Here is a 26750-nt window from a genome sequence, read left to right on the forward strand (position 1 = left end):
AAAAGTCATTAAAATACCTGCAAAAAAGTTGTATTTACTATTATCTTAAATATCAATGGCATAAATACTGGCTCAATACTTTGTGGATGATTCAGAAAAAGCAAAATATACAAAGGATAGAAACCTACAACTCACCCCAAAGTCCTGAATGCTGCCTGGTCCAGGTGGACAGGCCGCCGGTCCCGATTAAAGCCAAGCTGGGGCTTCCACTGCCGTCCATTGCTGGATTTTTCCCAGTCACTAGGTTTCAGTACTGGTGCTGGTTTTCTGACCATCAGAAAATAAAAGAGAAAACAGGGATGAACACTGTTCATACAAAATAAATCTAGATAGCGTGTATTTTGTAACTACATTATTGTTACCTTGCTCCTGGAAGCATTACAGCTTTAAAAACGTAATCTTCAGCAAACTGTGGGTCTTTAAAATTAATACTAGAAGAGAACAATACACAATTTAATGATTTTATTGCATTAGGCTGGCTTAACTGTCATGTAAACTGAGGTAATAATCCTGTTTAAACAATAAAGTTCAAGTCTTCTCCAAAAATTATTTGTCAATAATTTTGCCGAATGTCTAAATATTTTCAACCAAACTGCCACTAATTCCTAATACATAGCCTTCATGTAACTCTGTGGGAAGAGCCATGTTCTAGCTGTGGATGATCACAGAGAAACAGTAGACATTGCTCAACACTAGAGAAATTCTAATAACATTAGAGACAGGCTGAAGAGATCTACAACAACAAAAAACACCTCTGATTCCGTTCCAGGCCCTGGCAAAGACTCTCCTGCTAGCATTTTAGGGAAAAGCAGCTCTTGCTAAAATAAGGACAAGATGCAAACAACAGAAAAATTTGTAAAATCAAAAAATAAACACAAATAATCTGTAGGGGTAAAAACACTAAACTTCCCAGTTGTAAACTTCTATCCTGCTCTACTAATGTGTGTTTCTTTGACAATAAAACAAGTCACAATTTTAGAAGGCTGTACATTCATCCTTTGAGTATAATAACCTGGGTCAAACTTCCTTTCTGGTGATATGTGTATGTGTCTATGTCAAAGATTGGTAAGTGCGTAAGTCTTTCTTCTGACACAGCAAAGCCTCTCTGGAACTCTAGATGTGTCTGATTTATACTTAAGAATGCTTATAACATCGGTATTCGTAATACGGAAAAACTATAAAACCTAAGTATGTGAATAATAGTGGAATGGTTAAAGAAACTATGGTTCTTCATTAAATTGGAATACTCAGTTGATATTTTAAACATTTTAGTAATAGAACAATGATATAGGAAAATATATACACAACAGACGAGACACATATTTACCCAAGGGTTACCAATGATATTCTCTGTATAATCAACCATCTCCTTTGTACTTTATGTTTTCTAAAATTCCTCCAATGAATACAAATTACAGTTGCAATCAGTTAAAAAAGGTTTAACTGAACTGTTTTGATATTTTAGAGTTAATTTTTTTCCTCTTCAAATACTGCCACTTTAGGGCTCATCTGTTATAGAGAAATTTTATTGCAGTAGGATTTAACTGTATATTTTAAGTACATAAAAATAGTTTCATTTATAATAAAAATGCTATGAGTTCAAGAACATCTGAGCAACACTTTATTTACTCAATCTGGTCCTCTTACAACTCATTTTTCACTAGAAACTATTTGTACCTCACGTTTTCTATTGAGCAAGGTGGCTTAGGCAGGGCAAGTCAAGACAGGCAGTGTTAAAAGTTTAAGGGGGTGATAGAGAAAACAGAAGTTATTTGGGCTTATGAGGGCCCATACAAAGTAAAGAGAGAAAATTGGTAATAAAGCAAGACTTGCAACTAAAGTGTCTCAAAGTAGTTCTCTCTGTTTGCAGGGTTCTCAGCAGTTTACTAAACAAACTTTTAGAGTGCCCAGTGCATATATCAGAGGTCCCCAGTCCCTGGGCTGCGGACTGGTATGGGGTCCGTGGCCTATTACAAACTGAGCCGCACAGCAGGAGGTGAGTGATGGGTGAGCAGAGCGAAACTTCATCTCTGTATTTGCAGCCGCTCCCCAGTGCTAGCTTCTCTTTCTCAGCTCCACCTCAGATCATCGGGCACTAGGTTCTCAGAGGAGCACCAGTCTCTGGTGCCAAAAAGGTTAGGGACCACAGACATACATGGTCTCATGGTGGGAGTGGAGGTACAAACACATCAGGCCTGCCTCCCTTTCTAATAAGGGACACAGGAAATGTTTAATAACAATTTTATAAGGAAGAAAGTGGAAAAGGCAGTAACAGGCACAGAAAAGATGCTGACTCAAAGCATGTGCGTGCACGTGCCTTCCACATGCAAGTCTCTGTGTGGGCTAAAAGCATGTGTATATGGGGGAGGAGGAAGGGAATTCTCTCACCTGGGACCAAGGAAAATATCATCCAAAAGGCTGAGGTTTAAGGTGGGACAGAATTGGTTACAGGAATGCAGAGGAAATAAATGGAACAAAGACATGGAAAGGGGTCTAAGAACCAAGGAGTAGCTCAGTTTAATTGGAGCAGCCTTCTCGATGGGAATATGAGAGAGAAGTAAGCCTTTATAAAACGATTTGAGTGACTACATTCTCAATTCTCCCAAGGAAGATACTAGTATCACTGAAGAGATATCACAGAACGGTAACTACTATCATTCTAAAGGCACAGGACAGAAACCGATTCATTACATGTAACAAATGCTTTAAGTTCTCAGATTTAATTTTTAGGTAGTACTCCAGTTGAGAAGGGTTAAATTGGGGTGCAAAAGTATGTGAACAGAAGACTGCTTGAACTGGGATACTATTGTGAAGGGCTTGTTATGAGCACAACGTGAAGCCACCTCAGTCAATAAGAGAGTAAAAGCAATCAAAGATGTAACTCAGAAAGAATCACCCAGTAGTAGTGTATAAGGAGGGGAGGATCAAAAGGAGTCTTCAACATGTACATGAGGTGGAAAAGTTGGGCAAACAAAAGTAATGGCAGGGCCAGAAATGGAATGAAGAATATATTCAGAAGAGGAGGACTAAAGACGAAAATCTGCAAGTCACGCACAAAAAAAGGTGAAACTAAGAAAATGAAGAAATGGCCAAAGTAGGATGCGCCCAGTGAAAAGAGATAATTCTGGGGTACGGAGGTAATCTCTCTTAAAGGACCATGGTTATAACAAGAGATTTAATAAGACAGCTGAAACTAATGTGTGAGAAGACAAATCTGCCTATTTGTCAAAAATGTGTACTTTACTGTATGTCAATTATTCCTCAATAAAATTGTTTTAAAAATTCCACTATTCATGCTCATGCTCTAAAAGGAAAAAAATTTCCAAGCTAATGGGAAAACAATTTTCAAGATCTTCCTTCCTTCCTCTCAGAGCCACACTCAACAAAGTGATACATGGTACAAACCATTAGGAAGACAGGAAAGAAGTATCCAAAAATAAGTTTGGAGGACAAGAAACATATAATCTCAAAAATTAAAGCACTCTTTTCTGTTAGATCTTTGAGAACAATTAGAGACTTACTCTCTCCTAAAATGAGTTAAGCTTTCACTGGTTGAGAGATTTTGGGTATTTTAATTTGTTCCCAAAAATATATACTAAGAACTATTATTGTTTTCAGAAATTAAATAACAAGAGCTAGAGCACAACTCAAATGTACTTTTCCAATGTGCTAATAGAAGCTACAACTTAAACAAACCTACTAAAAGTGAAACAGGTAAACTAGACAGGAACCCATTAGGAAAATATCAAAGAGTAACTTTCATTTGGATCCAAACTTTAGAATTTCCTTCATTTTCTTCAGATTTATATAATTCAAATTCTTACAGGTAGAGTACTAAATACAATGGAAATAATTTTATTATAATAAAATATAGAAATACAAATACTGGGAATAATCAAGGTAAAAAATTCAGATTACTCATTGACAAATTTTAACCATCAGAAACAAAAGGGGTTAATTGTAGAGAGTTTATCAGGGGAGGGAAAGCAGTACACTGACAAGAAAGCACCACTCTCAGGGAGGAAATGAGTTAACAGAACAGCCGATGGACTCAACAGGCTGCCTAGCTGAGGTAAGAAAATTGTATTTTGATTTATATTAAGTTAAATGTAATTTGGTAATCAGGAGAAGTGTTTTCAATCACTTCTTCCAGGTGGAATAGTGCTTACTCACCCAGCATAAGCTTCTATGCACCAGATCAGCTCTGACCCAGGAATAATACAATGGATCCAACCCTTGACAGGCAACCTCCCTATTATTTTTTTACTCAATTGTCTTAAAAAACACACCAAGGACAAAATAAATAAAAAATTAAAACCTAAGCATCATTCAAAGTAAGGAAACTGAACAGTGCTTTTATCTGTATCATAAGTAGCACTTTAAAACTATTTGTAAGAAGAAAATACTATAGCAAAGTCTTAATTAAAAAAAAGAATAGAATGTACAACACATTTTTTGGAATCAATTCACTTTAAGAATTATCCTTAGAAATGCCATTTTAAGTCCTATTATTGTTTGAGAGTGCTAGCACACTTCACAAAGAAAAGCAGAAAACTCCAAATATCATGTCTCATTTTTATTCTACCTTATCCTGACACATTCTATAATTAATGCTAAATCAGCATACCAGTGTAAACTGTTCTTGCAGTGAAAATTTTATGATTCATATACTTGACATTTTAAAACAAAGAGTTTACGGACTTGAGATGTCTTTTCTGACATTCTATCAGAAGAGGTTAACTGGTTCAGTGTCTTGTTAAGTATTATAGGCAGTGAAAGTTAAACCTTTCTGAGAGTTTCCAACCATTAAGCTTGTTACTGATTGCATGTCTCCACTTCCTTTCAGGCGCTGGATTTTGAGTTATTTGCTTGCCAACCACAAGTCTTACAATCACTGAAGTAATGATTACATTTAAAAAATCCATCTTCACATACATCTATTTAAAAAAAAAAAAATCTCCTTGAAGAGATAAAACATTCTATCCCTTGCCTGATACACCCAAAAGTGAATACAGAAAGTTTGAGAAACATTCCTCTGAAGAAATAAGTTTGGGCTCTTCAGAGGCTTTGGTAAACACTGGTTCTAATACTACGAGCAACTGAGCTTTTACATTAAGTTTAGAACTATATTGGGTGCTATACAATGCTACTGATGAAAAGAATATATGTAAAGATTATATAAATTGAGAACCAGGCAAAATGGCATAGATGATAGAAGCTTCACTCATCTCCTCTTGCGACCACATCGAAGTTGAGATGGAAACACAGAGCAAACAGTAAGCAGAGACGCCTGGGGGTCTAGATGAACAGAAGCACTACAACTAGGGAGAGAAATAAGAAATCATGCTAAAATGGTTGCAGGGAGGACGAGGCAAAGCCACAAGGCTGCCCGGTCCCAAGCGGCTGAGTGGGACAGAGGCTATGGCAGTGGCAACCAGCAGCAGCAGACGCCTCTTAAGGGGGCAGTGTCCGTCAGTGAACTTTTGCAGTGATAGACCTGCTCACGCTGAGCACCAGCGCCAGGTCGGCTGCTCGGGGGTCACCAGGGACTTACAGGGGGACACTGAGTTGTCTGAGCGAGGACTAGAGGCAAGGCTATTTCCCAGGCAGAATTGCCAAAGGTATCCATTGTTCCTCCGTGGAGCTTTCCCCACGTCCCAGGGAGTGGATACAGTGCTGCCATAGCTGAGACGTCCTCTAACTGGATAACAGAGGTTGCTCCACCTAGAAGATTCCCTGAAACTCTGCCTTCCTCAACTCATGGCCTCACCCAAGCCACATCCAGGTGTGTCCTTGGGGAGTCCTGTGCCATTTCCTGAGTAGTGCCAAGACTCACACTGGTGACAGCTGATCTCGGTTTCTGGGATGGCCCCTTGATGTAACTGTAAGCATTGTGAATTGCTTGCTGAATCTTAATAGGTGGCCCCAAAGGTGCACAGACTGGGGCTAAACTTGGCCTGCAGCTGAAGCCCTCTCAGGACTGTGCCACTGGACACCTACTACACAAAGCTATGCTAATAAGACCAGCAGACTTGGGAGTTTTGCTTAGTACATAGAAACACACACAGAAAGGCAGCCAAAATGGGAAGACAAAGAAGCAGAAACCATATGAAAGAGCAGAACATAGATCAAGAAAAGTGGAGTCAAGCAATCTAACAGATGTAGAGTTCAAAACAGTGGTCATAAATATGCTCAATGAACTCAGGGGGAGTGTAGATGAACTCAGTGAAAACTTTAACAAAGAAATAAAAAAAATGTAAAAATGGAAATGGAAATTATAAAAGGGAGCCAGTCAGAAATGAATACATTATCTGAAATGAAGAGTACAGTAGAGAGAATCAACCAAGTAGAAGAAGAGGACTGAAACACCAATATAGAGAATGGGAAAGCCAAAGACACTCAACCAGAAAAACAAGAAAAAAGTAACCAAGAATATAATAATAATTTAAGGAGCCTATGGGACAAAATTCAGGGTATCGACATCCATGTCACAGGGGTACCTGAAGAGGGGGAACAAGAAGTTGAATATATATTTGAAGAAATAATGAATGAAACTTACCCAAACTAGTGAAGGAAATAAGACATACAACCCCAGGAAAATCAGAGAGTCCCCCAAGAAATTAACCCAGAGAGGATCACACCAAAGTTAATGCCAAAGGTTAAATACAGAGAGAATTTTAAAAGTAATAAGAGAAAAGCAATTAGTTAACTACAAGGCAATTAGTTAACTACAAGCACCCAAAAGACTGGCAGCTGATTCAAAAGAAACTTTGCAGGACAGAAAGGCTTGGCACAAAATATTCAAAGTGTTGAAAATCCAGGATCTACAACCAAGAATACATTACCCAGCAAAGCTATCATTTAGAGTTGAAGGACAGATAAAGAGCTCCTCAGACAAAAATAAGCTAAAGGAATTAATCAACACTAAGCCAGTATTTGAGAAAATGTTGGAGGGACTTCTTTAAGAAGAAAAACTTGTATCAAAAACATGAATAAAGAATGGTAATAACTACATACCTATCAACAAGTACCTCAAATGAAAAGAATTTAGTGCTCCAACCAAAAGATGGGGAAACTTAATGGATAAGAAAATAAGACACTTACATATGGTGCCTACAAGAGACTCACTTTAGTTTAAAAGATACAGACTAAAAGAAAGGGGATAGAAAAAGATATTGCCTTGATGAATCTAGAGTATTGCGCTGAATGAAGTAAGTCAGAGAAAGTCAAATACCACCTGATTTTGCATACATGTGTAATCTAAAGAACAAAATAAACGACGAAAACAGAAACGAACTCATAGATACAGAGAATATTCTGAGGGCTACTAGACAGGAGGAAGTTTGAGGGGACAATGAAAAATGGTAAAGGGATTAAGTACAAATGAATAGAAAATAATTATGGAAATATAAAGTGTAGCATAAGGAACGTAATAAAAAACGTTGTAAAAAATATGTAAGGGGGAAGAGGAGTATTTAATTTAGTGGGGTGGTGACCACTTCATGAGTTATATAGATCTCTAATCACTATGCTGTACAACTGAATCTAATATATTATTGTATGCCAAGTATAATTGAAAAAAAAATTGAATTGTACAATATAAATATGAGCAATTATTTGTCTATTATTCTTTAATAAAGCTGGGGAAAAAATATTATAAATTATAGATTACCTTTCAGATTAGAAGAAAAGTAATGAAGGGTAGCTTACAAAGGGAAGAGCATTCCAAACAATGAATGGAAGGCACAGAAGGAACCAGCCTGGTTAAGGAGGAGGTGTTCTTGAGGAACTATGGTGATTCAGGCACGGAACTACAGCTTTGCCAAATTATGACAGGCCTTGAAAAAGCAAAGGAGTGTAATTTTACAGGCACTACAGAGTAACCAAAGATTTATGAGGGGTGGTAATGTTTAAGAAAGATAAGCCTTATATCACAGGCCAATATATTCAGTGGGAAGGATAGTGGAATAAATCAGCTGGGAGATCACTACAGTAATCCAGGAGAAGAAAATACAAAACAGGCTCACTGGAAAAAGTCAGATATAAAAAAATAATTGAAAAGAAAAAAATGTTCCAGAATAACAGTGCAGACATTGGGAGTAACGTAAAGTGAGAAGCCAAAGCATATAATGGGCTCCTAAGTCTCGGCAACTGGGAAAACAAGAGGTCCAGGGACAAAAAGGAGAGATCAGCAAGGAGAACTGGTGAGGGCCACAGAACAAAGATGTCAGCTTGGAATACTGAGTGTGAGGTAAACATAGGTGTATACGTGTGTATCTACTCTAGATAAGTACAAAATTGTGCTGCTGTACCAGGAAAATGACTTTCTGCAATTTAAAACCATACACAGGATTTATATAAAGTTGAGAAAGGATTACTCTAAAAATAAATACTATGTCTAAGCAAATTACAATGGTGGAGGAAGAGCAGAATGAGTTAAATTAAGAGAGACAGTTCAATTCTATTCAAAGTTAATCTACTAATAGGTTGAATGATTTATGGAATCGAAATTGGAAAAAAATATCTCCTAGGTCACAGCTAACCATTATTTTCTACTGCTCCTTCTATGACTTTAAGACATGTCAATAACCTCTATAATATACTTTCTCAACGCTGCAGATAAGACCTAATGTGATGGTAAGAACCAACCTAACACTCAACTTGAGGAAATGACTTTTCAAATATGGAATGGAATAGTAAATGCATCCAAATAGAGAAGGGGAAAAAATGCTAGGAGTCAAAATAGTGAGAAAAAACTGACAACTGGCACTGCAAGCTATATTTTCAGATTTTCATTTATAAAGCAAAAACAACACTGGATACAGAACAAGCCCTGAAACAAACACACAAAAACTGTGGTAAACTGAATCTCAGTCTCAAAAGAAAATGCTGAAAATTACCTTATAAGGTAATTAACTATGGTCTTTCATGAATCTCTAGGATATTAACTCAATTAAGTCAATTTTATTTGGAGGGTATTTCAACATATCCCTGAATGAGCACCTGGATCTGAATTTTGTTTTATAAATTTAATGATCTTGTGAACACAGTTTATACCAAATAATATCAAAGGCACTTTCAGGATCAGAAACATTCAACTAACAACAGCATCATACAAAACAAAATTTTCAGGATATGTCAATTATTTAACTCTTCCCTTGGGCAAGACCATCCTATTTACAAAGTTAAGTAGAATTAACTATTTCTAGAGAACTGAGCAGGAAGACCCTTGAAAACATGCAGAAAAATTGAGGAGGACAAGGAAACATGCAACAATCCAAAGAGAAAACTTGAGGGATTAACAGGTCTGAAGTACTGCGGCAAGCCAGAGACCCCAAAGGTTAAAACACAGTGTCCATATGGGATCTGTGGGAGCCAGACTGTTTGTGATGGGCAGAGGAGCATGGCTTACAATTATGAACTCCACCTTTAACAAAAGAGCCCAGAGACAAAGAGCCAGGAAAAATTATGTGTAAAGATAAATAAAAGCAACTAATCTAGGAAGACTTTCCAGATTCATAATGGTTTTCTTTAAATAAAAGCCTTTCTAGAATGGCAGTTGCTATCTAAAGTCATTAAAGATAGGAAAATAAACATGCTTATACTTCACAATGAGAAATCTATGTAAAATCTAAACTATTTCCTGAGAGTCAGAGCAATAATAAGAACGAGTTGGAAAGGAGGATTCACAAATAGCTTTTATGAAATCCTTGAAATGACTAGGGTGTGTTTGCCTTATTCTTGTCTAAAGACTGAACAAAGGGACAACATAAACTCTGCCACGGAGATTAGTAATTATACACAATAATTATAGAAATAAGTAGTAAGTTTGATTTTTATTCTAAACAGTCATATTATATTTTACATTATCTTTACTCAATAGAAAACACTATCGACATTGAAAAAATGAGGTATAAATAAGTTTTCCAGATAGCAGAAATTAGTCCTTTAAGTTTATAATAACTGCTGACTGGAATTACCACAAATTCATTCTATCTCATCTTAACCAAAATAAAGTATTCAACCGTTTTGTTTTTAAACTCTGCAGGGCCACAATTATAAATATAATTAAGATAATCTGTTAATTTATAGTGAAGCTGTATAGGCCTCTGGTATGTGGAGCTCTGTTTGCTCCTATATAGCAAATCATTCCTAGAAACTCCGATTTTCTACTGCCCACTTTCCTTAATCTGGGAAGAATCAGAAGTTGTCAGGGGAAACCAAAAAACAGAGAAGCAAGCTTGTTAAATCAGTAACCTTAACAATATACATAATTTAAAGTCAAGAGGCTCTGCTCTGAGGTCTGCTACACAGCGACTTCTCCAAACTCAAAAGGATTGATGGAATAATAGCTGCTATTTCCTTGTGAATCGCAAGTCTTCTTAAACTTATTTGCAAATTCAGAGCTGTGTTCTGAATGACATGAATTTTGGAAAACTTACCTGATCGCAACGTTCTGTGTCAGATCCCGTAACATGGGAACAGGAGAACATACGATTCTAAAGAGAAAAAAGTGAAGAAGCATCTAGTTGTAAAGTATAACCTTTTAGCTAAGTGGAAGTAAGATGGTGCTGTTTGTTAGACTTTAGGAAAGAGAAATCATTAAAATACACCAACTAAAACAATATAATCGTTTCTATCTTTAGGACCCAGTCTCTCTTGTTTGTAATCTCATTAACAGAAAACAATTATGGGCAAAGGGCTTAAATTGGAATTTGTAAACAATATCTACAAACCAAAAAGAAAGGATAGGAGGGACAAATAAATGAACAGAAACATAGAACAAGTATTTTATAAATTAAGAAAATCAAATATGGCTTTATTCTCATTAGTAATCAGAGAAATGCAACTATAAACTACAATAAAGTGCCAATAAGCATCCATCAGATTGACAAAAATTAAGGTTGTGACAATTCCAAGGCTTTGCAAGAACTGAGAGTAACAAGATATCTCATAAACTGCCACCGAGATTATAAAACAGTGTCATCAGTTTGGAAAACCACAAGATTTTATCTAAAAAAAAATGAAGATACAAATACCTACTCTACGATCAGCAATTATATTCCTAGATGTAAACCCGTGAAATGCGGTTCTCAAACTCTGATCTCAGAATCCTTTTACACTCTTAAAAACTAAGGAGCCCAAAGAGTTTTGTTTATGTTGGTAATATCTATCAATATTTGCCTATTAAAAATTAAAACTAAGAAATTTTAAAAATATTAATTTAAAGATATCAGGAATAAACCCATTATCTGTTAATTTAAATAACATTTTTTATGAAAACAATAATTTTACAAAGCAAAACAAAAATAAGTGAGAAGAACATCACTGTTTTACATTTTTGAAAATTTATCTTAATAGCTGGATTCTCTTATCTGCTTCTGATTCAATTTCTTGAGATATCACACTACATTTAGCCTCTGGAAAACTCCACCGTACGGTCAAGAGAGAAAGAGAGTGACAAAAGCAAATAACATCATGACATCTTAGTATTAGTATGAAAATATTTTTAACTTTGTGTATCTCCTGAAAAGGTTTTAGGGATCCCCTAGGCTCCCTGCACAAAGTGATATAGCTATTATGTTATACAGCTTTGCCCAAGTCTTTTTTAGTCCAACAGGTTTTTTGTTGTTGTTTTGTTTTCTCACTATTTTCTCACTATTACTAGAAAATAAAACATTTAGGCAACAAGGTAAAAATGCTAACTAAACTTAGTCCCAGTCACCTCAATTATACACAAATGAACACTTACTGATCTGGAAGAATGGCTTCTTCATCCAAGGAAAACTTTCCTTGAATCCCATGACATAGTTCAGGTGGTACATCCATTGGCTATGGAAAAATGTATTCCTGATTACATACCCAAAAGAATGGAAATCAGTAACTCAAAAATACACTTGTACACCAATGCTCACAGTAGCATTATTCTTAATAGCCAATGGTGGAAACGACTCAAGTTCCCATCAACATGGTATGTAATACAATGGAATATTATTTAGCCATAAAAAAGTGAAATTCTGACACATGCTACAACTAGATAAACCCTGAAAACATGCTAAATGAAATGAGCCAGAAACAAAAGGACAAATATTATATGATTCCATTTATGTGAGGTACCAAAAATTGGTAAATTTATAAAGACAAAAAGTGAAAAAGAGGTTACTAGAAGCTGGGGGAGGGAAAAATGGAGAGGTATTGTTTAATACTGTTTAACGGGTATAGAGTGTCTGGTTGGAAAATGAAAAAGTTCTGGAGATGAACAATGGTGATGGTTGCACAATACTGTGTATGGTCTTAATGCCACAGAATTATACAATTAAAAATGGTTAAAATGGTAAATTTTTTGTATTTCACCAAAATTTAAAAAATGTATTTCTGATGAGTTAACCAAATAACTATACTGTCTAAAATCATTTCATCATTGAAAAGAGTCTATACCTCTGTGGAACCTGTCTGATACAGCTGTAAAATGAAGTCGTGGAGTAGGTGATGTTTTCCCACAAATAAGACATCGCCTCCAAGACTGTTTCTTCTAGCTGGCGGGAAAAGAAGAAAAGAATAAAGATAAAACAATTATATCTGGAACAGCAATTTTTATGAGAATAAAATAAGCATCTAAATTTTAAAAACTTAATTATAAAGCTTACAAAAAACAATTTAAAAGTGATAGACCTGCATGTATGATGTGTCTCTGTAGAAGGAAAAAAAATTTGACAATAAAGTTTCAAAGATCAATGACTATCATAAAAAAATTATCATTAAAATATACCTGAATACAGTATTATGAGACAAAGTTTCCTTGCTTATACAGAACTCAATTTCTTACTATAAGAAATATATAAACATTCCCTGAGGAAACACAAATTGTATCATCTAATAACAAAGATTATTCTAAGGATGATCAATAGAGAAATTATTTCTATAGGTTTATTATACTAGTATTGAATAAATTTTCCAACAGAGCCAAAATTCGCAATTTCCAATATGTGGTGGTAGAAAAAAAATACTTTTAACTGTCAGTAGTAACGACAAAATACCACTTTTTATGCAAAAGAACATTTCAAAGTTGTTACTCTGAGGACAAATACTTATTTCAACCTAACCTTTCAAGCAAAGTTATTGTTATTTGAGGGAGGCAATGGGAAGAAGGGAGAGGGATGAAATTAATAATACCTACCAAGGCAAAACTACTTTTGTGTGTGTATGTCATGAAGTGTTGCTTTCTTATAAATTTAACATTATAATTAAAAATTTTTCATTTAATTACTATTCAATTTATGGATAATAAGTTTTAAGAAGCAAAGATAACATTTGTTATAAAGAAGTAAAATTAATGATTTATGTCCTTCATGGGAAATCTGACAAAAAAAAAAAAAAAAGGTTGAATTTTATAAGAAAATGTAAATTCTATATTACACAGATTCAATGGTGACCAAGTGGAAGTATAATTCTTACTTTCTTCTGGGGTGAGGTCTGGGTACACCTCTTCTAGGGCAGCTCGTAGTCTGCGCTCATCCACGAATGGCAACAGAGCAACACCTGGGGAAACAAATGCACACCACACACCTCAGCTATTAGGATCACCTAAATTCCAAGTTATCACTGGTCCAAATAAACACTGCTGGTAGAGTATCCCTGCTAATATCAAAACATTTTGGAAATGAACTCTATTTAGCCAAAATTGAAGTGTGAATACTTTCTATGTGGTGGTAGAAAAAAAAATTCTGTTTTCCATCCTTAAAATGGCTCATATGGAAAACCACGTTTGCTGAGTTGTAACTCTCTGATGATAAAACTGTTGATTTAAATCAACAAATTGCCACCTGGACATCGGTCTATGTTCTGGACTTACTTACTAGGATGCCCTTGGGCAGGCCAGTAAATCTTCCAAGTGTGTGAGCATATCCTTTTTTGTTTTTCTAAGACTCGGTTTCCACTTTTGTAAAAAGAGATCACACAACTAAAATACTCAGAAGGTCTGTCTAACTAGAATACTTGGGATGTCCTTGCCAGCTCTAAAACTGCATAGTATTCTGTTTACATTTTAAAACCTAATAATTTATATACAAAAAATTTTTAGAGACTTGCTTAAATAACTGGGGGTGGGGGTAGAGAGAGAATAACAGATGTTCATTTTCAAGCTGAAAATTGTCCTTTGAAGTGTGCTAGAATTAAAGTCATTGCTTTATTTGCACATACAGGCATAATTTTCAAAGAAGCATACCAGTAATATAGCATCTAGTACTAGAAAAATATACAAAGTAATTAAAGCTAAATATGTTCTGCTTCTATATATACTAGAACATATAGAAATAAAAATTTTAAGTAGCAAAGAGAAACGGTAAATAGAGCTAAATTATTTTGAAACTACTGCCACTCAAAACTTTTGTATTTGTGATTATTGCCTTTATTGGTCATCTGAACCATAGGGAATAATCAAGGAAAAAGAGTGAAAACATGATTTTAACAAATGTGCTTATTTTCCTAGAAAATCTATGGTAGAAGAGAAGGTTAAAATGATTTGCTGAAAGAAGCTTTGGTGTGAAACAATACTTGGCTTAATGAATGAGAGACTATTGTATTTTACAATCATCATCACACATTTGTCGAGTGGTAAATAGCACCTTGAATTTAGTAGTAATTTTATATTGCCATTCTTACAAAACTGTGAACAGAAGGAATGAGAAAATAATAAATACACAAGAGATAAACTTTAAGTAATGATTAATGTCAAGTATTTAAACTAAATTTCTAATACATTTTTCAAAAGTTTCCATGGAGCAAAAATCAGTCTCCACACGGACACTATCATGTTCCTACATCTTTCAGGATCCTAACAAAGTATCAACGAGTGCTAGATGGAAGGAGAAAGTCTCCTCTCATGAATTAATCACAAAGGAAACAAAAGATATAATAATTAATCTATTTAAACCCAATGTTACTATTAAAATTACTATCATTGCTAAATAGCAAATTTTCACATGTAATTCTTAAAATACTTATCTTTTACAAAAATACTTTCATCCCATAAATCATATTTGCTCACATTTTTACCAAAAAGAGAAAATAATTTTAATGAAAAGAAATAATATCTAAATTTTACCTTGCCATGCATATTTTTTCCCATTCAAATCAATGGCAAAATCTTCAGGATAGAAGTCAATTATACTAGAATCCTATGTCAGGGAGAAAAGTAAAGGTTCAAACCAGAAGTCACATGTTTCTGTTACACATAATTTGATACAACTTTCACTCAAGTTATCAAGCCTGATGAAAAAATGAGGTTTCATTCCTTTTAAAATCTGTTATCAGGTCATTAATCCCAGGTCTAATAAAACAAAATTAGCAATTTTATTTTAAATGATGGAAAAAAGCGCATTATTATAGAATTGTAAAGCTGACAACTGTGGGCCCAAGATAGTGAGTGAAGAGTTTATTGATTGTAATAATCTCTATTTCCTGGGTGGATCTCACTCTTTCTAGCTAGCTAGCACACAGAACAGGCTTAGGTGTGATTTCAGAAAGATCAGTCTTTTGAGCTCTGGTAGTCACTACACAGGGCTGGAATAAGTAAAAATAATGACAAATAGGCTGAGAACAAAACGAATGTCATACAAATTTCCCCAAAACACAATTTTATTTACTGAGTAGAGTACTAATGACAAGGTAAGCAGGGTGAAAAAACTCGTGAAAAATATACAGAAGAACTTAAATATTTTTACTTTATTTCTGCATTTCACTGTTTCAACTGAGATGCAAAAGCAACTGTAACTAATGTTAGTAAAACATATGAAAAAACCCCAATTACCAAGACACTCGAAATACTAAGACTTACGGGATCACTCATGAGCTTCCGCCATGATGGAGGTAGAAAGTTACCACTTGCAGCTGGAAAAACTCCCATAAGTTGTTCCAGTGGTTTAAACTGCAAGGAAGAAAAAAAAGTTCAAGACACAATTTTTATCTAAGCCTGAATTCTATGAATTTTATGGCTCTAAATAATCAAGCTTACCGGTTTAGTGCCCTTCTCAAAATCAGAAGGCATGTCTGCAATACCTTCAAAGTCTGAAGCAAATGGTGCATAATGGAATGGATAATACCACTTCCAGGAAGCACAGCCCTATAATCATTAGAAACAACAAAACCAAAAATCTATGTTAATGACAGTTACATTACAAAAACAAACAAAAATTAGAACATTAACTTACAATACACTGTTTATAAAATACATGACTTCTAGTATATATTCCATATATAAATTTTTTTCCCAGAAGTCCTAAGTTATTTTGGTTAAATATGAACTTTTTACTTTATATCAATGGATCCTTCATTTAAGAAATACTGCAAAGCATCTTTAATAATCAGTTAACACCAAACTTCGTATTTACAGACATAAATTGGTCAAAATTTTTATCCTTAAAATGTGTTTGTTGCCATTTCTCTTCAACTCTGGAGTTGCCATTATCAAATAAAATGAAGAGAAGTTGCGGCTGACACTTACTGAGCCTACAGGTAGGTAAGGGACATTACTGAAAGTGACTAAGAGTAAAACAGCCAAAAGTTTCATTTTATAATTTCCTATTATATTTTCATTTCAAGTAAACCCATCAGAAAGATAACAAAAGCAAGTTACACTCATAGAAAAGAGGAGTTTTCCTGATGTGTGTTTTGACTGTGCCTAAGGAATTAAAATCTTGATTTTAGGAGTAAAATATGAATTTAGAATATTTTACAATCAATACCATATTGCTGCTTAGTGCATTAAATTACTTTCTACTTACCAACAAACTTCATTTATTCCCAGGTCATACCAAACCTAACTTAACTTGCACTTTTAGCACAAAATCAGGTATTATCTAAAGGTGTTACATCCCCTATATGTCTACCTAATTTCTTACCAGTCTGACATCTCAATTATCAAAGGCTTTAAGTCAGATAGAGATTACTCCAAAGAAAAAGCACTTCATTTAACATCGCTACAATACACGGAGGAAACAGTATCATTTAAATTCCTTTCAAATTCTTACCAGCATTTTCCAGGGTTTGTCCTTCATTCAGTCATTTAGTGACTGTCTATTAGTTACTCAGTTATTTTGTTATTCCAATTAAAAAACACTAAAACTTTAATCATTTGAAAGACAAAGTACACTCAACCACACTACTTGATGCTGAAATCCTTTAACACAATAAAAATTAGCTTTGTTTACATATTAACATCTAAGGAACTTTACAAACAAATATTATTTAAGGTAATAAACTTCTAAATAGGAAGCATTAAGAAAGTGAATCTGGGTTTTATTTCCAAATATAGCTCAAATTACTATCTTCCTAAAATGATTAGCTAGAGATTACAAGAAAATATTCTTTTTGTACCTGGTAATAATATCGAAGAACCCAGCAGAGCCCTTCAACGTAAGATTGTACAACTTTACGACGAAATTTCTCGTCAGCTGCATCAACATCAAATTTGTTTTTATAGTACCGTTGCTTCCAACCAGCTTCCCACAGCCTAAAAACCAGACAAAGCCAGTTTATGTTTAATAAATACACTTTCAGTAACTGTCTACTGATTTAACACCCAAATCAATTTATATTTAATATCCAGGTGAAATGTAAATGAGTTAAACAGTAATGCTAATACAATTTCATTTAATTATTTCTAAAAAGTTCACAGGATTTATTATTACTTGACAGTAAACATCATAAACCCAAACACTGATTTTAGGAAGACCATTATAAAACTACACTTAAAAAAGGAAAAAAATAACCATTTATTAAAGTAGATACAGAACACTTGTTTGCTCATATTTTCTTACTGTTTTACATGTTTTTGATTGTGGCACAATTCTTAAACTACATTTTAAGATTCAAATACTGAAAATATTTATTTTATATATATCAAGTTCCTCAATGTTAAAATACATTTATACAAAGAAAGTCAAATCACTTTTAAAAAATGACTTGCATAAACGGTAAAAAAAAAAAAAGGGTTTATAACATAATAATCTAGGAACTACATAGAAATTCTGTGTATATCTAGTGTCCATATCCTTGGGCCTTATCCCTCTTTCAGATAACAGTTGTTTTGGCTTAATGGAAGGACACACAGATGTATGTATGTTCTGCTAAAAATGAGAAGCAAGTCAATCAATCCACTAAATCATCACTAATCACTGAAAATACAATATGAAGAACCACATTTTCACCCAAGGTATATATTTTTTAGTACTCATTTCTCATTCTCTAAAAGATTTAAACATTTTATTGAAGGAACATAAAGCCAAAGAACACTATAGGATAGATCAAGAACATCAAGATGGTTATCCATTAAACAGCTATTTTCTACCAAGCACCAGATCTTACCAATTAATTGCAGTCATGTTTCAGAATATACCACACCAATTTTAATTCACCACACACAAGGGATTTATAAACATCAAGGAGAAAATATCAATGAAATAAATGCTTAGAACTCCAAACATTCCTTGATAGAAGCATTTCTACTTTGATTATCCACAGCAACAGGATTAAACAATAAAGTACTAAATAAATCAAGTTAGCTATTAAGCTAGTATTGACTATGATGGCTACACAGTAAAACAAAAACACTCTAAGAGAAAAGTCCAGAGTTATGGAAGCAGAGAATAAAATCTCAGATGAGGTAAATGTTCAATCACAAGTCACTACAGATCTCAGAATCTGACATCAAAGAATGTTAGAAATGGAGACCATACATGACATTTGTGAAGTTTCTAATCATAAATATAAACACACCATCCACATCCTACAAAAGCAGCATGAGCTGTGGACCACTATTGTTTAACTTTGAAATATATCATTTTGCCAAATTCTTAATGAGTTATAATTGAGATCGGCCTTTTGTACTTGTACCCCAGGCTTCAAACCTCAATTTAATTACACAAGAGGCTGTTAATCTTATCTAATATACTCAAACTTCTGGGTAAATTAAAGAATTGAAGTTTCCTACTGTAAATATTAAATGTACAGCTAAAGGAAAACTTCTCTGCCAAGAAATGTAATTGTGTATATGCAAGTCTGTGGTTTTGAAAACTATATACATATTTATCTCTTAACCAAAGGACTTTTGCATTATCTCATTTTGATGAATAACCTTTCAACTGAGAAGATTAAGCAAACTATATTAAGTATCCAAGTAGAACTGAACTTTCTAGGTTAAGTAGCTTGAAAATTTAATCTCGAAACAGTAACATTCAGATCACACAGTCAGAGCTAAACACCTCATGCCTAGCAGATCTAGTGCTTGGTCTCAGAGGGAAAAGTGGTTTGGAGGACAAAAACCTGCATGCATACTAATCTGGATACTTAGGTTTAACAGCTATAGCTTACATATCTCACTGGAATTTACTGACTATTCTAACCCTCCACATTAATTATCAGTGGATAAAAAGATCACAGGCAAGCATCTGAAGGCACTGCTGCTCTAAGCTAAATCACATTAATTAGATTGCATCTATTTCAGCAATTTGCTAACAAAGTGCTACCAAAAAATGGCTTCACCTGACGTTATCCTCTGGCTCAGGTTCACTGTCACTGTCTTCTGCTTTTCGCTTAATTCCTCCTAATGGAGATGGGGAGCCATCAGAAGTGAAACTCGTATTAGGAGATACTGAAGGACTCTGCAGACAATTACATTACAGAGGAAGGATTTAAGTATACATTTCACATAAGAAGTTACAACCAACTGCCATTACCACCATGCTTCACAGAAACACTTTTCTTAAAGCTATCAAATAGATATGGTAAATATATTTAGAAAGTACAAAGACTGATCTTGGCCTACTGCACCTACCCCGCAAAAGAATAATATAGAGTATCAAGCTTCCTATGCTTAAAATAAAAAATTTTTGAATATTTTCAGGGTAAAAACTGCTTCAGAAGAAAAAAGAAAATTTTAATTTTACAGACTTTTAAAATTATAGGACATGAATAGGTTTTCCCTTTGGTGGTTCCCTTGTGTTATAAATTCACTATCACTTTCGCAAAATAACAGTTATAAATGGAAAAATATATATACACATAAATAATGTATAAATAATATATTAAAAAGTCAATGCTCAGGGTCGCGCCTGGTTAGTACTTGGATGGGAGACCACCTAGGAAGACCAGGTGCTGTAGGCATAAGAAATAAAAAAATACGGGATTGTAAGCTGACAAGGTCCTTGCAATCTGTGAGGTCAACTAAAGGTTGCCTCACCTAAAATAAAATAAAATAAATTTTTTAAAAAATTTAAAAAAAGAAGTCAATGCTGGTAAGAATGAAATTAAATGTAAGTGTTCAACCTAGTACAACCACTCTAGAAAGCAACAGTTTAATGAGATTCTGCTGGATAACTTAAATTATATTATACATATTGTTCTAAAATTCATGGTATAAATAAAAATATATTAGTCATCTTTTAGAAATGCATATTTTATTATTTCAGATTTGGATATCAGTTTTAAGTATTATCTTAAAATATTATCTTTAAAGTATTATCAGTATTATCTTCCCTTCGTATTTTAACTCATGAACATAGCAGCACCCTAAAGTATTTTAATATTTAATTTAAAAAATTACAATCTTCTGTAACTTTAGTTTATGTTAAATGACCAAAAATGTAAATGGCAGAAAAAGTTTTCACAGTAAAGGTTTTCTTCGGTTATTCACAATATATTAGATATTTCTAGTAAACTGAATTAATTTTAAGTTGAGGGCTGAGGAGGCTCTTTTAATGATACTATAACTAAAAACCTTAGCAAAAAGGTAGCTCATACCACAGACCAAGAAAAGTTACAACACAGTGAAATTATATTTCATAGAGCTTATGACACTTTCCTTTTTAAAATGTATATCAATTTTATTCATGATACTATATGGCCAATACTGTCAAAAAATAAAATAAGTAAATACAGGAAGGCATTGTTGTACTTGGAAAATGAGAAGTGGATTTTTAGTCATTCAGATCTAAGTTTGAAAGACCAAGTCTAACCTTTACTGGCTATACGGTCTTGGGCAATTTATTTAACCTGTCAGCCTTGACTTCATATAAGGATGATAATGTTCTATCTCTTTATAGGTTATTGCAAGGATTAAATAAAATGTGTGAAAGATCAATAACATACTGCCTGCCTGGTACATGGTGGTTAACCATTCAATAAATCATTATTATTATAATCCATGCAGATCAAATTATGAGAGTGACTTTCCTATCAGTTGTCTAAGTACACAGAAGTTGTATCAAGCAAATTTTCCCAATTGACAAACAAGATATAAACTGCCTTCAGATAAAAAAGATAATACACCTTCAAGAAAATAAAAGGTGTTTGCTCTTTAATACTAAATCTCCACTGCTCTCCTTTCTGCTCTGTCACTACCAACAACATATTCTTTCTTGAACATATCCGATTCATACCAATTCAAATTTCTTTATAAAAAGCTGTTTTTGCAATCAAATTTTATTAAACTGAGAATGGCCACAGATATAATGAAACCATACTTCAGAATGTAATATATATTTAAAAAAAACATATATTTATGAGCAAACAAAAGCGATGTAATAGAACGTTAACAATGCTGACCATCAGTAGAAACTAGTCAACTACTGGAGATTATTACTACACTCAAACATTAAGAAAAACTAAAATGTAACCTTAAAGGCTCCCTTTAAATGAACTGATAATCTGGCTTCATGATTTCCTTAAATTTGAAACATTCTAGATGAAAATCCCTTCATGCAAAGCCTCCAACAGAAATAACTGTGTCAAGAGGAATTAGAAAGGATCAAATAAGCAACCTACTCACCAATCTCCCCACTTCTATTCCCATGGCAGACATTATTAATCAACAGTGAGTCTAGTCCTGTGGAGCCTGCATTTAACAATGGAATCCTCCTCAAAGCAACACAGCTGGCAAAGTTTAAACCCACTTGCCCTCCCAGTGATTAAGAGAAAAGTACAGGTATCCTTATCACCGACACGGTGTTTGAGAATACCAGTCACTTTCAGTTCTACTCTGAGGAGACTGCAGTCACCATAATCTTAAATGATGGACATCAGTTTTTCTTCCTATTCTACCCAAGGGTCGCACTGTAGAATCCCTTTCACTGACTCTGCACATCTCACTCTTTTAACAGCACAAGAAAAACAAAAATCAAACAACAAAAACCACAACAGAAACCCAGGCTGCTTCTCTCAAGAGGAGCAAAATCTCAATTCTCAAATTCTAAATATAAGGTCCTAAAACTTCTAGATGTGAATTTATAAGAATATAAATCCAATCAGTCTCCCGATATGGCAAAAATTCTGCATATAGGATTGTCCTGTAATAGGGATTTGACCATCAATAACATAACTATTAGAATAAAATTTAAATAACAAAAATGTTTAAAAACTTATGCAATTTCCTTGGATATACCACAGCAATAGTTTGCATAAGACACCAAACCTTACATAATATCTGCCGCCCTCTACAACATTCTCTCAATGCCTACTAGCCCAAAATAAGCAATAACTTTATCTGTCTGCAAATATTAGTTGATAGTCTGTTCCCTCATCCCTGCTGCTGCTCTGCCATATGCCCTGACCTCAAGATCTGTTGCCACTATTATAGGAAGCTGAGTTGGACAGTGAGCGTTTAGGCAGTAAAGAGTACCTGTATTTGACAGACCTGAGGAATATTATTCTGCAAAATGACCTTGACTGATACCTGGAAGGAAGGAGGGAAATAGGCAGCGAAACCCACCCTCTTCTTTTGCCCCAGCAATGAGAAATTTGGATGTCGGTCATGCTTCTAACACCATCACCACCCAGTATCTTTGGCGGAAGAGTAAAACACTGTGGCCCATTTGCACTACAGAATGACTGCAGCTACTTAGCTATCTATATTTACATGCATTTTCTTTTATATCATTCAGATATTTTTATGTTGATAAAAATGAATTTAACAGAATTAAAAACATCTCAAGGCAAAAGAAATTGAAAAAAAAATATAACACAAAACGACTCTAGGCTAAGTGATAAAATTCACCCACAACTGCCAGTATCTGACAGTCACTACTCTTCAATGTTAAAGTGAGTCACTTACAGAGTTATTCTGCATCCTCATTTCATAGGCTGCTTGTCTTGGATTACTTGCTACTTGAGAACCTGGTGAATTTCTTGAACCCAAGGCATGAGGGGTTAATATTCCACCAGGAGTGAAAGCTGGTTGATCTCTCTAACATAAATGGAAATGAATGTAGAAATTAAAATTAAATCACAACAAAGTTAGATGACAGGAAGAAAAGAGGCAATGAAATAGTCCCCACTGTAAGCACTTAAAAGATGTAATAGGTTTCTATGAACATTACAGGGTTGTCAACACTTTGATTTAAAAACTTACCCTGTAAACAATAGTCTGTAATATTTAATACCTCTGCTCTAAAAGTACATATAACTCACTGTTCTGATAAATATAGAAAATTCAAGTCCCATTAGGCTATTCTATTATGTTTACTTACCAATTTCCGAACACATTTGAGACAAAATTTTAGGCAAATAAATATAATTAGTAAGGTAAAAAATAAATCAAAAGTTTGCTTCATACTTAAGAATATGACTTTTATTTACCCTTCACCTTGCTAGAATTTAACTCTTTATAATTAATCAGAGCTATGATTAAAGATATGAATAAGTGACAGTCATGGCTGAATGACGAAAGTTATTTTTAGAAGATACTGACTAAAAACAATAATTATATATAAGGTAGAAAACAAATATGCTCCTCTCTAAGTGGTTTTGAACCTACCTGCAAAAATAAACAACTCTACTTTTCTCTCTTATCAGTTCCTGAATTCCTCAATTCCAATAAAATATAATAAAAGGCAGCCCCTAAACTTCGTAAGTTTAAAATCTAGTAAGGAAGACAAGAAAAACAAGAACTACGGAAGTTAAATGACCATAAAGCATGCAATTAAGGAAACATATCACAGCAAGAAGCACCAGAATAAAAAGAAAGGACTATTACTAAATAAAATAAAATAAAAATAAAATAAAATAAAATAACTTCTGGATTAAGGGCAGAAACAACAGGGAGGCCTTGTGGAAAAGGTAGATGTAAGGGAGTCATAAAGTCAAAAATCCATTTGCAGGCACTAAATAAAGGCAATGCTCTGAGTCTGGAGGGACAGACATGCTATGTTTAGAAGACAGCTGTGGAAAAGCTGGGTGGCTAGAATTCGACTGGATTATAGTGCATTCTGCATACCAGACTAAAACAGAACTGGATTCTGAGGAGACTAATTACTGGTGATTTCTAAGCAGAGAAACAACAAAGTTTGGAGTGTCATGTTCTGGGAAGACTAACCTGACAAAGATGTAGACAGAGTGTAGTAACTTTTGAGACGATACAAAGGGTTAACTCTTTATTACAAAAACAATACCTGATTAGTGTAAAAAAAAAAATTCAAATAGCTAAGTGCCACCAGTCACTCCTGCCAATCAAGTATATCCCTTCAGGCTCCAAAGCTGAGAAACAACTTATTTAAAACAGACATTAGCATTCTTTCCCCAGATAAGAAGGCAGCTGAGTGAACATTATGTCTCTAACTAACTCCTACTGGGTAAGAAATAAAAAGCTATTGTCATGAACATCTTTCTCTAAAATTGTAAACTTATGCTATTGCCAATCTTACAAAGTTAGTTAAAACTCACCTTCATTCTCTTTCTTTTTTCTTTCTGTCGTCTTCTAAAACTGTCCTAAAAGTATAAAATCCACATATTCTGTCAAATAATTACACAAAGATGTAAGAGTTAAACATTACCAGGAATGATTCTGGAAACAATTAAAGTTTTAAAGGAAGACCCCAGAAACCTAGGTACATAATAATTAAACTAGGCAATGGATTACATGTTTAAAGTGCTGATTATCAGAACTTGAGATGGACAGAAAGCATTTCATATTGACTTTAGATACAATTTCATTGTTCCTCTTAATTTTTTTCAAATAGTTTTTGATATCATTTCAGGAAAGAATGAAAGAGTCATGACAACAAGCCTCTTACCTAAAAAGGGCTTGACAGTTCCTAACTCTGTAACATGTATGGCACAAGCGGGTAAAGATGGAAGTGGGCTCTATGGAAACACTACCCTCACCCTCAAGTTTCAAAAAGTTAATCTAATGAGAGGAAGAATATTCAGAAGTCTGTTTCTTATTCTGGGCCAAACTCACAGAAAAGGGTTCACCGTACATTGATTCTTCCCCTCCACTCAATTTCAAAATGTAGCTATGGTTTACATTTTGGGGTTGATCTTGCTCCCCAATAACTGTTTGGGCCACTAAAGGCCTCTTTTACCCCAGAAAGTACTCTTTCCATGCTCAAGTTTCTGTGACTATCAAGGCACTGAAATGACAGCTAAGGTGGCTGTGGCTGCTGCTGTAGTCTAAAACAGGGGCCAGCTGGTACTATACTGACCATCATCCTACTAGTTGCACTTCTACCTCTTCCAAGTCAGTAGGGCTAACTACAATATAATGTCTTAATTTGAAATTTGTGCTTTCTATCAGGATAGGGACTAAATGTTGGATATACAGTGACTACCTTAAAACCTCCTAAGATATGAAAACCACCAATTTCTTTAATCAAGCTTTTAGCCCCACCTTTAAGGAAACTTTTCTTACCTAGGTCAACAATGACCTAAACACTGAAATTATTCAGTTTTCAGTCTTCATCTGACCATGATCCTTCCCTTCTTGAATTATGCTCTTCATTTGACTTCCAGGACACTACACTCACCTGGTTCTCTTCTTTCACTCTTGCTGCTTGCCTAGACTCCCCAACCTCTTAATGTTGGTGTTCCTCTGGGCCCAATACTTGGACCTCTCCACTTCTTTACTCTCATGGGAGTAATCATTTAGTCTCACGGCTTTAAACACTATCTATATGCTTATAATGGTCCAACCAGGATCTCTCTCCACTCAACATTTCTTAGGTGACTCAAACTTCATATCTCCAAAACGGAATCCCCACCCTCAGCTTTGCACCTCCATCTTAGTGATCTGGTCCTCCATCAGCTTCCTGATCCCTCCTACCATCTTCTCATTGTTTCCTCCATTCCTGCTATACTGGCTCCTTGTTGTTCTCTAAATATTCTGTGTATGCTCTTGCCCCAGAACCTTTGTACTGGCTATTCCCTCTGTCTGAAATACCCTTTCTGCAAACATCAGCATAGTTTATTCCCTCACATCCTTTAGGTCTTTATTTAAAGTCATCTGTTGGTGCAGATGACTCTCATCACCTTTTCTAGAATTGCAAACTCCCCATCTCTACCTTCTCAAGTATTTCCTCATCTGCTTTAATTTTCATTACGGCACTTATCACTAATACATTATATAATTTACTTAGTTTTTGTGCTTATCATCCATCTCCCAAAGAATGTCAGCTCTGACACATCACAAATTTTTATCTGTTTTGTTTTGTTGTATTAGTAACACTCAGAATACTATCTGGTACATGATAAACAATAAATACTTTTGAATAGATGAACATTTGCAAAGTAAGAGGCAAACATCAAAGCTCATAAAATAAAAAGCATCACATTTCTGACCTAACTGCTCAATTTTAATATCAAATACTAAAGTATTTCTTTTCTACTATCTATTCTGGTCAGTTAAATATCTACTTCTAAGGGTGTTAGTCACACATAAACAGAATAGGTTCATCGAGGTGGACCTTACTTATTTTTTAGATGCC

At 34.4% G+C, this 26750-nt stretch overlaps 1 protein-coding gene across 2 annotated transcripts in view; it reads right to left on the reverse strand.

The window, feature by feature from the left end:
- Nucleotides 1-26750, reverse strand: part of XRN2 (5'-3' exoribonuclease 2) — a 76948-nt gene that overhangs the window by 33579 nt on the left and 16619 nt on the right. For both annotated transcript variants that reach the window (XM_039874350.1, XM_039874349.1), the window contains 13 exons: nucleotides 24712-24756; nucleotides 23105-23236; nucleotides 19540-19658; nucleotides 17374-17509; nucleotides 16013-16120; nucleotides 15836-15925; nucleotides 15104-15176; nucleotides 13456-13539; nucleotides 12439-12536; nucleotides 11753-11832; nucleotides 10443-10499; nucleotides 363-431; nucleotides 136-267 (listed from right to left, as the gene is read on the reverse strand). In XM_039874350.1, coding sequence (XP_039730284.1) covers nucleotides 136-267; nucleotides 363-431; nucleotides 10443-10499; nucleotides 11753-11832; nucleotides 12439-12536; nucleotides 13456-13539; nucleotides 15104-15176; nucleotides 15836-15925; nucleotides 16013-16120; nucleotides 17374-17509; nucleotides 19540-19658; nucleotides 23105-23236; nucleotides 24712-24756 — 1223 coding nt within the window. The remainder of the gene's footprint in view (nucleotides 1-135; nucleotides 268-362; nucleotides 432-10442; nucleotides 10500-11752; nucleotides 11833-12438; nucleotides 12537-13455; nucleotides 13540-15103; nucleotides 15177-15835; nucleotides 15926-16012; nucleotides 16121-17373; nucleotides 17510-19539; nucleotides 19659-23104; nucleotides 23237-24711; nucleotides 24757-26750) is intronic.

The sequence above is a fragment of the Pteropus medius genome, unplaced genomic scaffold (genome assembly GCF_902729225.1).
Source record: "Pteropus medius unplaced genomic scaffold, Ma_sr-lr_union100, whole genome shotgun sequence".
NCBI lineage: Eukaryota > Metazoa > Chordata > Mammalia > Chiroptera > Pteropodidae > Pteropus > Pteropus medius.